This window comes from Manacus vitellinus, unplaced genomic scaffold (assembly GCF_001715985.3).
Source record: "Manacus vitellinus isolate BGI_N305 unplaced genomic scaffold, ASM171598v3 scaffold_54_pilon, whole genome shotgun sequence".
NCBI lineage: Eukaryota > Metazoa > Chordata > Aves > Passeriformes > Pipridae > Manacus > Manacus vitellinus.
In genome coordinates, this window is record NW_021940645.1 from 476,596 (window position 1) to 494,746 (window position 18,151).

At 38.6% G+C, this 18,151-nt stretch overlaps 1 protein-coding gene across 1 annotated transcript in view; it reads left to right on the plus strand.

The window, feature by feature from the left end:
- Positions 1 to 2,334: 2,334 nt before the first annotated feature.
- The window catches only part of RET (ret proto-oncogene), a 36,505-nt gene continuing 20,688 nt past the window's right edge, over positions 2,335 to 18,151 (plus strand). The window contains exons 1-9 of the mRNA XM_018081609.2: positions 2,335 to 2,581; positions 4,183 to 4,476; positions 4,952 to 5,193; positions 6,663 to 6,864; positions 7,324 to 7,523; positions 11,971 to 12,229; positions 13,460 to 13,585; positions 14,404 to 14,514; positions 17,674 to 17,793. Coding sequence (XP_017937098.1) covers positions 2,398 to 2,581; positions 4,183 to 4,476; positions 4,952 to 5,193; positions 6,663 to 6,864; positions 7,324 to 7,523; positions 11,971 to 12,229; positions 13,460 to 13,585; positions 14,404 to 14,514; positions 17,674 to 17,793 — 1,738 coding nt within the window. The 5' untranslated portion in view covers positions 2,335 to 2,397. The remainder of the gene's footprint in view (positions 2,582 to 4,182; positions 4,477 to 4,951; positions 5,194 to 6,662; positions 6,865 to 7,323; positions 7,524 to 11,970; positions 12,230 to 13,459; positions 13,586 to 14,403; positions 14,515 to 17,673; positions 17,794 to 18,151) is intronic.

The following is an 18,151-nucleotide window of genomic DNA, read 5'->3' on the forward strand; positions in this document are numbered from 1 at the left end:
GACCAGTCAGGATGCTGACCTCTGCTCAGGTGTAGTTGCTTGCAAGGTTTCAGGCATTTAAGTGGCCATGTCTGTCATAAGTATTTATGTATTTGGTTAAACACAACTGTACTCTCATGCAGTGTGAACCCCGATTTATAAAGCAAAGAATATAAAGATTAACACACTTCTTTAAGAAAAGGAAACAAATAATTGCAACTCAAAATATTCCAGTTTTTCCCTTTTGCACTTTCATGTTACATATCAATACTGTTAATATGTACTCTACTTTCTGTATGCTCCTTTTACTGGAGGTGATTTCATGTCTCTCTGTGGTGCTGGTTCTTGTACCACAAGATGTGTTTGTGATGCTGAGCACACAGCATTACTCATGTTGGGACTACAGGCTTGGAAATAAGGAAATAATAATTATTCCTCTGTCCTGTAGCTAGTGTTGTATTAGGCTCATTTGTATGCATTTGTGGGTTAAAAGTAATTTTTTAGTCTTGAGTAGTGAATTTTCAGTGTTGAATTTCTTGCGAGGAAGTTTTCATTGTTCTAGAATCAAGTTTTTATACACAATACCCCAAGAGAGACTATTTGCTTGCACTGGGACTGGGCTTGTTATTTGGATGTTACCTTATCCGTCTCGGTAACGAACCTCTTTGTAGGACTTCTAATAACTCATATTCCCAGGTTTTCCTTCACTTCAAAACTGAGAGGGACTGAAAAAATATTTGAAATTTATTATAAATGTTCAGGAATCTTAACTTACAAAGAAGATGTTGATAGCACCAGAATGAAAAGTAAAAATTTTCTCCAGAGAGAGGGTGTCAGGATTTAATGCTTTTCTAAAACTCTCAGAAAGAATATTGTTGGCTTCCCTTTGATTTAAGTCCTTTGAACTGAGTTCACCTACCATATTACTTTAGCACCTTATTCATATATTGCAAAGTATATGTAGGAAAAAAATAATGGGTCTTTGTAAATCTCATGGATGTAATTGCATCCAGGGATACTGATGATGTCATGAATCATTGCAAGGTACACTCGTTTCTGTGGTATTTCCAAATGAAATTAGAGATCTCTTGTTTACAGTTTGTTTGCGGTGCACTCCATTCAGTAGAACAGCGTATGGACCCAATAATAATACAAAATAAATATGTGCTATAGCCTGATGCTATTTTGAAGATATTTTGGAATTATATCCTTAATTTTACTGCTACATTACTATCATTTCCAGTTGTGTCTGGCTTGATTTAAGCTGAGAGAGCTTTATAGTAGTAACAGACGGAAATTGTTATTGTTTACATTTGTTCAGCAGATGTGTGAGCTTTTTATATGCTTGACTCCTTATCAAAGTGGATTAAATGATGCACAGTTCTGCAGTATGCAAGTGTTCTTTTGGATGGGAACAAGTACGGACTGTCAGTGCATGTGAAGTCCAAGAGTGACAGTTCCAGTGTTCCAGTGCCTATGAGTGCAATGAGCATCACTTTGTCCTTTCCTTGCTTATCGAGCATTCCACTGTGATCATATTTGCAAGAAATGAAATTGGAGGGGAAGAATTGGAAATGGGTAGAGAGGCCATTGCAAAATGACCCGGTAAAATGAGATCAGTTGAAGAAACGGGCATCAAGGGGCAGTTGAGCTCTACTGAATGTAAATGTCTGCAGTGCCAGGGTTGGGAGGTGACTGGGTCAGTCACAACCATTGTACCAAAAACAAATGTACGTTTTCGTCCTCATTCAGTTCCCAGCTTTCTCATCTGTCATATTTAAAATACTTACAAGACTTTCATATCAGTTTTTTTTAAACAACTCCCATTTTCTGTACCGAAAGTATCATGCTGGCTTGTTGAAAAAGGGAGGGAGCCACAAAAGGACTCCTGTGTAAGAAAGGTTTTATGTAATCTGAGGAAAAGTGGGTAATACATTTCTGTGTTTTCTCTCAACAGAGAGGATGTTTAGGCTTTCAGTGGAATTACAGCTGAGAGTGCCAGGTAGAAACTTAAGTAAAATTTGGCAAGCAGAACTTCCTTAAGTGTTCTGCTTAAACTGGACCTTGTCTACAGCAAGGCAGTTTTGCTTTCAAAAAGCAGATGATTTTGTAACTGGAACATAAGCTATAGAGCACATTTTTGGTGGCTGTGTCCTTGGCTTGAGTACAGTAAAACTGTATTTATTTACACCAGTTGAGGATCTGCCTTTTTCCACATCTTTTTTAGTGCTTCTTTACTTCTTAGAGACTGAAGCCTTTGGTTCTTTGGAAATACATCTCTTAAGAAAATACCAGTGCAGAAAGTCATTTAACTGGGGCTGCCTCTTCTCTTGTATGCCTTCCTTTGCAGTGGCCTTTGGTCTCTACTTCCCCAGGAAAGAGTACTTGGAGAACGTGTACATCGATGAGCCAGCAGGTATGCCGCTCCTGCGCATCCACGCCTTGAAGGATTCACATGAAGAAGTGGCCCACTTTCATCTGTGCCAGACTCTCATAATTTCTCGAGCAAGATCCCATGAAAATAATTGGTTTCAAATCAAAGAAAAAACAGGACTTCTCTACCTCAGCAAAAGCCTGGATAGAGACGACTTTAACACGTTGTGTAAGTATAAGAAGACTAGTTTTTCTTGTTGAGATATCTGTTCTGAGAGAAAAATACATTCAGATGATGAGATTTCTCCAGCAGAAGAAAAAACACATCTGCCCTTTTAAAATGAGGAATCCGACTCAATGAAACCCACAACAGGGAACAATATGCCAAAGCAAATGGTGACCTTGGACAGATCCAGTTGCTTGCACTGGGGACTCCAATAGGGTGGGAAAGTTGCATTACTTGAAATATTTTTTTTCTGCATTTCACAGCTGTATAAGTCAAAGCTTTACACTGAGGTTTGCAGTTTGTTCATCTACTGATGCAAGTGAGGCCAATTCCAGCACTTAGTGCCCAGAGCAAGGCTGTTAGAGAGGTTCAAACTCTTGTAAATGGTCCTTGAATTCTGGTAACATGGATTCACAATGTACATTTGCATATAACACCCCAGAGCTCTTAGAAGAAATGGTTAATTGTGCCTCTCTCCCTCTCTTGAGATTTGGCTTTGTTAGAGAAGCTTACTGTTGAACTACAGAAATTAATTATCTCCTTTTTTTCCCCCCTTCTTTTATACTCTAGCAGCAAATTGGTTTTGGTGATTGTGATCTATGAGGAAATTAGGTATCATTAGAGGGTGGAGGAGGAAATGGGTGAGGAGTTAATGGCATAGTGCTGTGATCAGTTGCAGAAATTTTACTGTTGGAGAGAGTCTGTAGTAACTGTCTTCAGTTTGTAAGAACCATATATCAACTCTACCCTCTGACTTAGGTACCTTGATGTTGAAATTTTCAACTTCATACACTTACTGTTTTATTTTTCGAGTGCTGAGTGTTTGATATCCGAAAATGATACCATTTTCACTGCATTTTTGGTACTTGGTGTTCATGAATATCAGATAGCTCTTTGTAACTGAACAAAGGAGGAGCATCTATCCAGCACCTGAGAGCCTTGTTTTGTTCCTGCAAATCAAAGTGACCTACAACATCTTTTCAAGTGAATTAGATCTGTTACAGAGGTATTTCTGTGCTGTCTGTAGTCAAACCAAGGTAATCAAAATAAGGCTTGAGGGTGTAGTAGTAGATGCCACAGGATACTTTTAACTTCTATTTTATCTCTTGTCCAGCTCTTTATATTTCAAAATGATGAACAATCTGTCCTCTAAACCTAAACAATTTGACCCGTGTCCTCAACTGGAATAAACTGTCAGAATACAGTGACTGAAATGATAGTAGTTATGGGTCTGTCCTGAGTATCTCTTCCATTTCATGCATTATTTTTCCTGCTTCCACCCCACTCTACTCTAGTCCCTTCAAAAAGCAGTCATACAAAAAGCTGATTTTTAATAGAGACCTGCTTTATGTTAGTGTCTTACGTCTGTAATGCTGATATTGTTTGTGAAGTTCCATAATGTAAAATTGGTGCTAAACCCTTAGTACTTTTTACCTTACTGGGATTATTAAGGTTTAAGGTCTTCCCACCAGAAGAATTGTTTTATCACATAATAGGACTAAATGATCATTTATGAAATAATGGACTAGAGTAGAAAATGAGGAAAAGAAATGTTGACTTGTCTTCTGTAAAATATTTCTTCTGGCGTTTTTTTTCCCTTGAAGCTGTAGGAAACTGGATGCCATTATCAAAGGTGATGCTGTATGTCTTCCTTTCATCCCACCCTTTCCAAGAGAAGGAATGTGACTCTGCTACACGCACCACGGTTTTCCTCTCTTTGATCAATGCTACGGCACCAGCTTGCAGTTCCTTGACAGCAAGGCAACTTTGCTTCACAGAAATGGATCTCTCCTTTCACATCAAGGAGAATAAACCACCTGGCACATTTCATCAGCTCCAGTTACCCTCAGTTCATCATCTGTGTCAGAATCTCAGCATTTCCTACAAACTGCTAGCAGGTAAAACTGGAACTGAGCTGGTCATGTACCAGCAATAGATGCAAACAGCTGCACTGTTAAAGATCTCTTTTGCAGTAGATCCTCTAGATTGATTCTGTAAAGGAAGTTCCATTGCAAATGTAAACTGAGCCTGAAGATTTTGCTTTTGAGATATACAGAGGGAATGGGAAGGAGGACTATCCCCTTCCGTAAAGAAAAGATTACTTTTAGAAGTTTGTACCTGCTAAAAGCAGACTGAGAGTAACCTGAGCTTTAAATGGTCCTGCTTCTAGACTGTAGAATCTTCCCATCTGTTCCATGTTTTCTCCCTACCCTAATATAACCACACAAATTCCTTGTATTTCACTTCTGAGTCTGTCTTTTATTGTGTAGTCGTGATGCCCAAATGGATTGCAAAAGAGTACTAAAGAAGGAAACTATCAGAGCCCTACACTGGGAAGTGATTGTCCCTCTTTCTCCTGTGGCTGTTTTCCAGCTGAGGGTCTGCCCTTTCGCTACAATGAGAACAGCACCAGTGTGCGTGTGACACAGCGCCTGGACCGAGAGGAGAGGGAGAGATACGAGCTGATTGCCAAGTGCACCGTGAGAGAGGGAGTCAGGGAAATGCAGGTTGAGGTGCCCTTCCTGGTGAATGTGTTGGATGAAGATGACTCTCCTCCCTTCCTTCCCAATGGCACTGATACTGCAGATGCTGTTGTGGAGTTCAACAGGAAAGAGGTAATGTTCTCCTTTACCTAGTGCCTGGAGTAGGAACTCAGCAGTAGGAGGTGTGATTACTGGGAAGCACCAAGTTCTGGATAATGGATCTCAGCAATGAGCCCATCATCACACCATGCTCTAGAGACTGTAAAATGATGTTTGTAGGATTCCTGTCCCCCGAGTTATATCTTATTCAGGCCCCAAAAGAAAGAAGAGTTTGGGTTAATTAAACAGTGTGAAGAAATTTGAGCAGTTTCCAAGGTCAGGATGGACAATTGCTGAGTCTGTGGTTAGGATTGCTCTATCTCTCCACACTGAGCTCTGCTCTATTTGTTGAAGGGTTGTTTCCCCCAGATAATTAAAACTGAGTGTTGTTTTAGAGCAAGTATGTCTGTGTACCAGTCCCATACATGCAAATCTATGTAAGACATCAGAACTACATTCAGAACATTTATTAGGATGCTGTAACAATAGTGGTTGACTTCTGCAGGCAAACATTGCCCCTGTGAAGTTTCCAGGGCCAGGCTGTTAAGGGAGAACTCCAGGATCTTTTTATTGTGACCTTTCACTTCCCCCTTACCATGCCAAGGTCATCTTTCTAAAGATCTGAATCCCTGGGTGTCTTTTGGTAGTCAATTCTCCCTTCAAAGTACATTTTGATCATATTTGTGTCAAAGGGAAGGGAAAAGACTGATTTTGGGAGTTTGCTGCCATCTCCCGACTAGAAGTCGTCTTTACAAGACACCTGTGAACATCCCATTTACCTGGGCATAAAGTAATTCCTTTTTATATTTGAAAATTTTGAAATTTAGCTCTGGATGATAGAAAGTGAAGGTCTCATAAAACTGTTTGATAAAGTAAAATATTCTTTTTGAAATTACATGCCTGTGACGTGTTCACAATGTAGTGAATTTCAGTGATATTTTGTAGTAAAAAAAAAAAAAGGCATTATGTTTGGAAACATTCCATTCAAACAAATCTGAAAGAATAGAATTGCTAATAAAAATCTTAAAGGCCTTTTGGTCGCAGTATCCAAGTAGAAAACAGCAATCTAGTAGACTAAGCAGACAACCCAGGCCACTTCTGTCACATGGGTAATGAGTTTGACCTGTCTGAATGTATTTCGTGTCTTGTAAGTGCTGATATTACTTACCTGCATTTTTAAGTAGCATTGTAGAATAACTGATTTTAAGAAAAGAAAAAAAATCAAGAACTGTGTATGTGCACTCATTTCCTACCTCAGCAGTTTAGCACTGTATTTAGACTGTATTTAGCTCAAATGATTATATAGCAAGTTCTTTTCCACTGTTATCCTCTTTTGAGCTTCTAACTCAGACCCAAACAGGTGTGAAATAGTGATAACCTGAATCTTAAAATTAATTTGAATGAAAGTGGGTTTCAGTGAAAGTTGTAAGGTTTTATTTGACCAATATTTCAATCTCCAAAACACACATCATTCAGCAATGCCGTTTATCTTTTCCTTCTAGGGAACCGTTCTTGCGACGCTGACTGTGTACGATGCAGACACCACACCCATTTATCCTCTTGAAAGCAGCAGAAAGAAATACACAGGAACCATTGTCACTGATGATCCTTGGATAAGTGAAACATTTCGTGTAGAGCACATCTTTGATGAAATCCACTTCAGCCCAAATGGCAGCCAAGTGAGGGGAACTCGACATGAGTACAGTAAGGTCTCTTTCTTCAAATAAAGGAGAAGTTGCTTGTTAGTGATTGACCAGTAAGCTATTGTAAGCAGTTTGTAAATATTGAGCCAATGAAAGCTGAGAAATTTCAAGTTCGGAAAAGACTGAGTTTTAAATATGTACTGAAAAAATGGAGCTTGTGCATCTCTGGGATAGGGAGTGTACAGGATGATGTTTTGTAAACTGATAAGTAAGAGGTTTTGATTGTAGGATTCTCAGCATGGTAGGTAAGAAGGGAAGAGGGCCTCCCAAATGTCTTGAATGACACAGATATAACTCCATAAGAACGTATTTCATATTTAAATTGCCTTCTGTTTCCTGTTAGGAAATTTTGATATGTATACTTAATTTTGTTATGTCTCTTTTTGTTGGGGTTGCTGTATCAAAATATACACTTAAAGATAATGTGGGCTGGTAATAGACTAATCTTTTTCCTTTGCAGAACTGGTACTGAATAAAAGCATTTCAGTCACAGAGCATCGTTACTTCCAGCTGGATGTTTTGGTGAATGACACGGAATTTCATGGCCCAGAAAGATCAGTGATGCTTCATTTCAATGTCTCCATCCTCCCTGTCAGCATTCAGTTTTCAAACATGACTTACCAGTTCACAGTGAACAGAAATGCTGAACGCTTTGCACAGGTAAGAACTGTGTTAATGATACATTCACTTCCTGATAGAGCTTAGTGGATGGATCACTGGGATGAGGTGCCTTAAGCTGTTTGTTGGTTTTAACTGTTTTAAGTAGAATCAGTGAAAAATGTGATACCAGTATGATTGGTGCTGGATGCAGTGGGTAGCAGGTACACTGGCCAGTAGCTCTTCCATCACATAATAATAGAGAAGGACCCACACATGGAAGTACTAATAGAGAAAAATAACGTGTGTTATGGACAGGAGGACTTGCAACCATGAGTGGCTTAGGCTTGAATAACTGGAACAATATCAAGGGCAAAAAAATAAATTTGCCCAGCTGTTGGAGTTCCAGCTCTACATATTCCAGTATATTAATGGCTTTTCTTAAGATAATGGCTAGTTAGTAATTAATGTGTATCCTAACTTAATCCTCATTTTAGCTTAATCACCACCATTGCCATTAATAATGCTTCCCAGAAACACTTTCTAACAAGTTGACGTTAATCAGGTGAAAATTACAATGTAATTCCTATGGAACATGTACATTAATAAGGAACTAGTTCAATATAATTCACGTTATGAAAGTGAATATTAAAAACATCAGTGATGAACCTTTTTGGGAGAGCTGCTGGAAAGTTTGCCTTGTAACTATTGTAGCAGAGAGGAGGACTGAGATTAAAATATGATCATCCCAATTACAGAGAAAACCAATTCATTAGAAGACTCTTAAGGAAGAATTAAGTTTTATTAATCTTTAAGCCTCTGGCTAATTGTAAAAAGAAAGAAAAAGGGAAATTAGATATAGTGCATGTTCTTTTATTTAATCTGATGAAATACACTGTGGCTTGATAGCTCTTCAGAGTACAGAACAGGCTGTACATGAGCAATAAAAATGCTACTGCTCTGACAAGGGACATTTTGTCCATAGTTTGCACTGAATATCCTAAATCAGAGGAAGATACTGAGAGTGCTCACATAGCAGTCTTCCTATGAAAAGCTACTCCTTTATGACATTTTATGATGCCTTGTGGCTGCAACTTTTCAATTTGCAATCTGTAAGAAACTTCAGAGGCTATTCTGTTCCTTTTGTGCAGATCAAATTATTTTTGGTGTTACATTTGAGGTTTTTGTAGCACCAGATTGTGAAAGCTTTACTCTCCCCTGTTGCTTTGGGATAGGGTGAAACTGGTGGATTTCCCCCTAAAAGAAGTAATAGCACAGGTGTGTGAAGTACTCATAGTCTAAGCTCTTATGATCTAGAAATGTACCCCAACTGTATCTTTGTCACAACATGACAACTTTGTAAAAAGTGTGGAAACTTACCTGTTAGGTAAGTATGAATTTAGATTAATTAATTAGGGTTTTTTTCTGTGTGTGTTTTTATATATAGGTGTATGCATACAATAATATTATGAATGAATGAGCTCCACATTAAATTTGGTCAGTTGTTTATCTGTGCATACCCTAGATTGCTTGAACACATTAGTTTTAAAATCTGGGAGTATGCATTTTTTTAGTTTCAGAGTGCAAAACAACAACAACAACAACAAAAAAAAAACAAACCAAAAAACAAACAAAACAAACAAACAAAAACAAACAAAAAACCAAAAAAACCCCAAAAAAACCCCAAAAACCCCCCAAAAAAACCCCAAAAAACCCCCAAAAAAACCAAACCAAACCAAACCAAAAAAAAACCAAAAAAAACCCACAAAAAGTTGACTTTTAAAGCTGCTGGTTTTTCATGTTGTCATGAGAGTCAAACATCTGAAAAGGAATTTTAGGATTTCTGGAAACAGTGATGCTTCCCACCAATTGTGCAGTTTCACTGGGTGGCAGTAGTAGTAGGGAAAACTCTTCCTGGCAAGAACTCCTCCGAGTCTTTGGGAAGAGATCTTTTTCTTTGTGCTGGCTAAACACAAATTCACAAAGAGATTTTGTTCTGATTCTTGAGCAGAGAAGTGCAAAACTCATCCTGGCTCTGGAGGTGGTGTTCTCAGTCAGTGTCACCTCAGTTAAAGTGTCATCCACTTACTTCTGGGACTGGGTTTGAATTTACAGTGTGCTCAGCTTGGAGCACAAGTCAATGTAAGCAGCTTAGTCCCCAACACTTCACATTATTAAAGTTGGCTGCATAATTAGCCGTGATATGCCAGAGCAGTCAGGAAAAGTACTGGGCCAAATCAATATGAAGGCTGAACTGTCTCTTGCCCTAAGGAAAACACAGGAGCGTGAAGAAATTATTAACTGCTGGGCTGATGCCATTTGTCTATTTGAGCAGCTAAATGAATTGAATAACAGGAGCATGGCCTGACGGTACAGGCTTGCCCAGTGGCATTTAACTTATCAAAGGACTTAAAGATCTATTGACATTTACTGAGACAAATGATGAATAACATTGGCTGAGATTTTTAGAGAGGTTATATGTCCAAATGTCCCCAGAATTCAGTGAAGAGGAACATTATCATTATCCAGACTTCAATAAACTCTGGAGCTCAAGAGATGGATTTTTTTGTTCCTATTTCTGGTAATGGTATTTCTATGTCAACTATTGAGAGTCTCGCAAAATGCACCTTTGAAGGTTCCTCCCCTATAAATTGATGTTAATCCTGATTACCCTTTACCCTGATTACCTGATTTTTCACCTTCCTGAGAAAGAGGAACTGGCTGCTTCCACCTTTTTGCCCTAGGGCTGTGCTTTGCTGCACCTGAGAACTGAGCTGACTCCAGAATTTGTGGAGCAGAGCAAAGTTACAAGGTTGGGCTTTCCTTAGTAGAATCAGGCAAAAAGAGAAAACCTATCTTTCTTGCAGAAATTTCTGGAGGGGGCTCTTCTAGCTTCTCCTCAAATTTTACAGAGAAAGCAAAACTGGCCAATGTGCTGTTCTAAGGATAACCTGCTCTTCAGGGCCCCTGAAGTTATGGGATCTTGTCCATCCCCATTGAAGGAAATTTCTGTTGGTCGGAATCAGCAGTTCCTGGAAAAGCAGTTGTGACAGAGTAGGCAGAAAGGGCAGTTCAGTGTAGTTCTGTATAAAGGTCAACACCACGGAACATCATCGTGTTCTCCTGCTGCCTCAAGGGAACACCATCCCAGCAGCTGCAAACCTCTGCCAGTTGCAATGCAGCACCAGGGCTGAGATGACGTGGTTCTGGAAGGGACATGTCTAGACCTTGTGTCTAGACAGAGTTTATAAACAGTGGAAATCTTGTCCTCTTTTTCTTCCTGCCAGTCCCAGCATGCTATGGAGAGGAGAGAGCCAGAAAGAAATGGCCTAGCTTCTGATTGCTTTAATAGTCTTTCTATGTTATCCTGCCACCAAAAAAAAACGCAACAAAACTGGTGCCAAATGAGCCATCAGTGATGTGAGTGGGAATAAGTTAGATAAAGTGGGACTATCTTATGACAAAATATGCTTATAGAACTTCAAAGGCTTCCCCTCTGACTTTAAATAGTCCAAGTTCGTGGGAAGAGGTCTTAGTACAAAAAAACCTTTTTTTTTCTGTTACATTTTTAAATAAGAATGCTGAAACCAAGATGTACAGATATGCTTTTACCAGCAGTGGTGTTACTTGAAAACATTTCTGAACTGCAGCGTTTGAAAACAATCCATCACCAAGTTCTCTTCAATAACACCCCACCCTTCACATTGTGGTTTTCCCTGCAAAGGAAGCCAATGCCTCTGGGCCTGATCCGAATCCCACTCTTGTAAATGGAAAAACCAAAGTGAATTTTGGATCAGTTCCTGTAGGAGCTGGACAGGACATGGGGCTTTACATTCCTCTGCTTCTTAGATGATGTGTTTCAGACTGAGGAGTGTTCTAGCATAGATATTCTGGCAGGCAGAAGTTCAAATATGGCAAACCAACATATTTTAAATTTTAGAATAAAATGTTTTAAAATTGCAAATGGGAAACAGTGAGGTTCTTATTCCTTTTAAGGCTTTCAGAGAACTCTGCTGGACAGAAACTTTTTGACTGTAATATTATAAACATGAAGTAATAGCAATTTTTATGTTATTTGAAAAGAGTCTTAACTTTGTTAATGCTGAGCTCTTTGCTTTCTCGAAGAAGACCATAGTTTTTTTCACTAGTCAACCTGGGACAGAGCAGGGACTGAACTCAGACTTTCCCAAGGGTCTTGTTCTTACTGAACACTGCTGATCATCAGCAATAGGCACCAAATACTACTGATACTCTGGGTCAAGGCTTTTTGCATTTCCACTGCTAGCCTGAAGGCAATGGTAATGCTTGACCTCTCATTTTTACTGAGAATAAATCTCATTTAAAGCATTTGTAGTAAAATATAAAATCTGTAAACCCAAAATAAATGCTGAATTCTGCAAGTAGTAATATCCTTCATTTCATTCCAGATGTTTTTGGGAAACACTTAACGTTTTTTGTGTATCGTTTTGTTTCTGTTGTTTGTGATTTCTTTGTTGGTGTTTGAGCCTAGATAGGAAAAATCTGCATTGAAAACTGTATGAAATTCCGTGGTGTAAACATCACCTACAAGCTGCTGTCCCCCAATGCAAGCTGCTATCCTGTGGGCATCGTTCAAGGCCGAGAAGACAAATACGGAAGCCTTTTTGTGAATGATTCCTCTGCGCTGCGCAGGCCCGAGTGCAAGGAAATCCAATACACTGTTCAAGCTACAGACAAGCAGAGCAGGAAACATGCCAAGACCCTCCTCACTGTTGTATTGGAAGGAACTCGTAAGTACCCCAGTCAGAACTATTCACTTACTGTTTCTGTGTCACCAGTATTAGTGATGCCAGTAACTGTAGCAGGGTGATCTATAGCTGATGGCGTTAAAAATGAGAATGAATCTGAGCTACAAGACACAGATCACAAAGTCTGTGTTTTGAGTTTGAGTCAGACCTTCCTGCAGCAGATATTTGTTTGAAGAGCTAATGCACAGAACTAATGCAGTGTATCACATGCAATTCATAATGCTCATGATGACATTTGACTTAGAAGAATCTTTTGTGTGTGTGTGTGTGTGACCTTTATTTTGTATTTCACATATTCCCATGGAATAAAAAAGAGTGTACATATGTGTATCTGTCTATATGAAACAAGAAATCTCTGGCCTAAGTATATTTATTATATAGATATAAAAATATAAAAATAATTTTTCTCCCTCCTTCTCTCTCCAGTGTTTTCTTTTCTTTCTTTTTTTATTTTTAAAAAGTTTTCTTAACATTCTTGTAGCAATTGCACTGACATCATTTGACTGAAAAGTTCATAAGGGCAGTGTTATGACCCACCCTTAAGGGGAAGGAAGTTAGAAGTATTCTATAACAGCCACAGCAGAAGAGCATTTCACTGGAAACATACTGATTTCTCTGCAAACTATATTGCATTTTATGCAAAACCTTTCAATTCTACCTGATAATCACCTCCTGTCCCTTCTATCATGTCAGAAGTCCTATGACAAGAGCAAATGGGTTGAAGAAAAAGAAACAAAAGCTTGCAGTGGACTTGTGTTTTTGCAAAAGCCTTGTATTGTCTGAAAACATACATTTCCAGCTGATGCTCTTTGGGCTACTACCGTGTTAGCCCAAGAACTAAGTATTTTCTCTTAATTAAAAGTTCTGTATGAAGCTGTAAGTATTTGTGTTCTCCATTTTTCTGTTATTGGTATGTTAGCACATGTCTACAGTTCTAGGCAGTGACAGAGTGCTATCAAGCAGAGATAACCATGTCATTATGATCTTGCTGCTTATCTTTTATTTCATAGAAAAGAAACACCTGGACTTTTCTTTAATGGTTATCTGAGTTTACTCATAGTTGGGTCAGTCAGTGTTCAGTCTTTCACTGCTTTCTTCATCTTTCTTTCCTTCCTATCTATCTCCAAAAACAGAGTTTTCCTAATTTGAGCTGACTTGCTTGTGTGTTCATCTCCTCTGTCCTGAATTTACAGTAAACACTTTTCCCAACAGTTTTAAAAAAAGAAGAGGACTGCCCTGACTCTTGTGCTATAAGTAAGCACCACGCTGAATGTGAAGAGTGTGGTGGCCTGGGAGTACTAACAGGAAAATGCCAGTGGAGACAAGGCAGTGGAAAAGGTACATTTAGGTTGTGTGAAATCAAACTTCTGTAGATATAAACTGATTTATACATGTTATAGTAAACTATGCAGAAGCTGGAGCTAAAAAAGTTAATGCCCATATGAAACACGCACTAGGAAGGAAAATGTGATTGAGTTGGAATGGTCATTCTTGATCTTGACCATACTGAACATGAAATGTAAATCACCAGGTAGTGAATTGAGGTTGCAGCAGTGTAACTGGAACAGGTGACCTATGGCAAGATGATCTTTGTGACTGTGAATTGAGTTTGGAACATAGCACTGTGCCTCTGAGCAGGTACACCCCAGCAGAGTTGGTGAGCACAGGAGCAGTGTCTCAGTTTTCTGTGGTGTGTAGCACACACCTGGCTGGTGACAGCACTCCTGACTCTTCCAGAACAATGCTTTTGTGTCGATGCTTTATCCCTTCAAAGTGCATAAGTATCACAAATTCTCTACCATCACTTGTAACCCTCATATTTGCATGTAAAATTGTATAGAGACATCCTCAGTTGTGAAAACCACTCTTCAGTCTCAAGTTAATCAGCTAGCTCTTTTTGCTCTGTTTGCTAAAGCAATACTTGCTGTAACTGCAAGTGACATGAAAAAATAGCAAAAGCAGAAAGGATAGCAAAAAATGCTTCTTCCAGTTGCTTTTAGCTGTTGTCTTGCTTGTAACTTTAGCAGATATTTATATTTATAGATGTTTATTTTAAAACCTGTGCTTTAGAGTGTCAGTGTGGAGTGAGAAGATGCAATAAACTTTCCTTCCAAGCCTTGTGGTATTTTTGCAGCTGTCCATTTGTGTGTTGACAGGGATCACCACAAACTATTCCACGTGCACCCCGAGCATCAAGACTTGTCCAGATGGCATCTGTGATGTGGTGGAAAGCAAAGATCCAGCTGTGTGCCCCCAGGACTGCACAAGTATGGAAATGTTTAGGGATGGGCTTATCTGTGTCACTACTGATCACTTCTCAAATTTCACTTTCCTGATCCCAGATACTTTCACAAGCTCAGCATCTCTGCATTTGAATTATACAAGAGAGTTAATGTTATGGGGATTAATCTTGTCCTTTTTTAAACCAGGCAGGTAACACCTATTGGCTGACAGTGATGGAAGGATAAGGTTTTTTGAGTAATTCTCATTCTGCTCCCTGTTAAATCACAGGTAGTGTTTTCCCGTGGAGGCAATTGCTGGAAGAGGTTTTAGGCATGTTAATGACCTACTTCCTAACTTAAGCACAGTATGATAGGAACTGTGTCTATTTGAACTCCCAGCTAAATAAGTGAAAAGAAACAAATTTCAATTTGAAATAAATGTGTTTACAAAGGATCAGATGGGTAGACAAAGGGGAGAAAAACAGTGTAATGCTCTTGAGCAATTTCCATCTTCTGTGAGATGATAATTTTTAAGTTGATGTTTTTATCCATCAGTATCTAATTCAGGAATAAAGACATAGATGTTTCTTGACTACTTCTTCTGACTCTGACATCGTATACTCCAAGTTTAGTTTTTAAAATGGGGTCTTAGAGGAACTAGCATTTTCTTACAGTTTAGGACTTAATGTTCTTCCATAAAATGAATTACTAAAGAGACTTCTTTGTATTTCTAACATGCAAGAATGGGATTGTGTATTGTAAATTAGTGTTATTGCAAAGATAATTATTTCATTAGAGTGCATAAAAACAATCCTTAAAGTGTCAGAAATGCTTGAAGGAAATGGAGTAACTTCTCTAATCATCTGAAAAGAATTTTCTAATGATAATAACCACAATCAGTTTTAATTCTAAAAGCGGAAATATTTGTGCCAGAGGCTACAATGCTAAAACACATAATGTGCAACATATGCAGCATCAAATGTTTTGCTCAACAGAAGCCTGAAAGAAATATTGTCTTACTTGATAATAAGCAAGCAAGTAAGACAAGTTTTCAAGATGTTATGCGTGCCCTTTAATGCCAGAGCTGAATAATTGTATACATGACTTGACACAATTCAGAACCTGGGTTGGTGCCCAAAAGCAGTGTACTTACAGACAGAGAAATAAGTGTGTCCTGGGAGCTCAGAGGTGCAGGAGTACCATTTTATCAACTTTTAATGGCAGGGGGCATTTCTTTGGGAATGGCAAGCAATAAATAGAAAGGCCCAGATGCATCGAGATCAAGAATGTTCTTTAAGTACAGACAGTTGTGACTTATTTTTGTAATTCATTTGTCGTTTTGATGGCCATGTACTTGAGTTCCAAAAGTGCTTTCTCACAGGAACACTGTGAATATTACATTCAAGGGCACTCAGCTGAAACTACTGTTGTCGTGGCTGTGCCTATCGAATAGAGGCAACCTAATTGCATTCTGAGCAAGAGACTTTCTTGTAGTAAGTAACTGCTTCAGAGCTGGTTGCAGTGAGTGAATTTGGCTAAGCAGTTGTAAATTAATTATCTTTGTAGGTTCCTCTGCACTTTGGCTTTCTGATGATGGAAAAATATACTGCTCAGACCTATATACCTTGCTGCTTTCTTGTTTTTAGCAGTAGTTGTACATCATCTTTGGTTTTGTCCAACAACTAGTATTTTTACATTCTGAATTTCTGGAGTTTCTACATACTGTGGAATAGGGCCATGTTTTACTCTTTTTCCAAATGACTTTGAAGCAGGGAAAGCTCTTTCCCACTACAGGACAGCTGATGATTTTAAACAGGAGTATGTGAAACATCACACAATCCAAAACAATAGTGACAATTCCTGGAATTTCCCTACCAGCAATGCTTTGGTGAAAATTAAGCTTTTTGGTCTCTGGAATGTGTATAGGAAGTTCCATGTTTCTAATGTACAGCTGCAGTAACAATGTACTCCTTTCCCTGCTGTGTAAAACCCCTTTGTCTTCAAATCCCTTGCTCAAGAACAGTTTAAGTAGGACTGGCTCATTCCCTGCTTCCCCCTTCTTCCAGGTCCTCAAACATGAGCAAATATACATAAATACATAACATTTTCTGAGGCTAAGGGGAACGTTATTTCATCACCTTGTCACGACAGAGAAAGTTGGCTAGGGAGTGGCGGGGAGCATAATCAAGACTTTTTGGGAACACTGATGCTTCTTTAAGTGTCAGCTCAGAGAGCAGTGACTCAGCAGAGTCTCTTCCAAAATTAACCAGCTGAGTTGCAGACAGTTTAGTAGGTGTGACCTCTTTAGAAGGACGGTCAAAATCTATTTTGCTTAAATGCTCTCCTAAAAAAGGATGTTTGCCTTTATGTTGGAAAAATATTGTCCTTCTCTGTTCATTTTACAAGTCCCAAAAAATGGAAAAGAAATATTTGCTCTACTACTGCGTTAGATGGGATGGAGGACAATGAACTGAAATAAAAAGAAGACTATATTGAAAAAACTACTTTTTAATCTTTTGAATACCTTCATGGTTTAGGCGATTTTTCTGAAAATCAGCTAAGCTTCAGAATTTAACTGGTTTCTGTCTATGCAATGGTGTTGGTGATTAAAGGAAGCTTATAGATGGAAAATGTCATGAGTAATGGTCATTTTTATAATATATACAGAAAAAAATTATTTACTTGGAAGAGTTGCTGTTACTGTACATGAAAAACTCCTGTTTGAAATCAGGAGTATGAGTTTCTGTGTTTTTTCATAATATTGAACAGTGCATTTCTAGATAAAGAAAGATCCATTTTTTAATCACTTACACTTGGCACTTACTCTTAGTGCTTTTCACTAGACTGTCCCGTGGCATTTTACAGAGGTGGTTAAGTATCATTATCTCCATTTGACAATGGAACAAATGATACCTAGAATATTATGCTGACTTTTCCAAAGTAAGGGGAAATTGGCATCAGAACCAGGAATGGAACTCAATAACTGCTAATGAGGACTAATGTTTAAACAGTCCAAGTCCCCCTATTTCAGAATCTCACAAATTTCAGAATTCAGAATCTCCCCTCAGGAGTCCCTGTCATTACTGCTGCATTGTGCTGCCCTGTCAAATTCCAGATACTGGCATAAACCCATGGCTAACTCTGAGCCTTTTATTCCCTTTCACCTACATGTAAGAATCTTGGCTTTTGTCTGTATTTGATTAGGTGGAAACATTATTGGTGGCCATGGGAAGGGTATTGGAAATCTTGGAATTAAGTCAGGACATGGAATTTGTTACTGCTTCCCAAGACAGAACTGTTATTGTGAGAAAGATGATATCAAAGGTAAGTCTAAACATTATCTGCTGTTGTCATAGTAATCTTTTTCTCTGTTTGTATCTACCATGTGTATAAGTACAATGATCTACACTTGTGGGCTTGCTAATAAACAATATCTTTGGTCAGAGACTGCTAACATACAACTAGTTAAGAACTGTCACCTTGACATCTACTGTGGAGCCTGAAAAATTCCGGAGTGGTTATTTATAGCCTTGGCTAAAGATTCTTTTTTGTTCATTACCACATGACAAACAAGTCAGTAGTCCTTTGATTTCCAGCAGCATTTGCATTTCAGTGAGACTCACCTGGTATTTACAGAGGCCCCTAGGAGCATTAAAATAATGACTTCTATTACTTTTAAGTA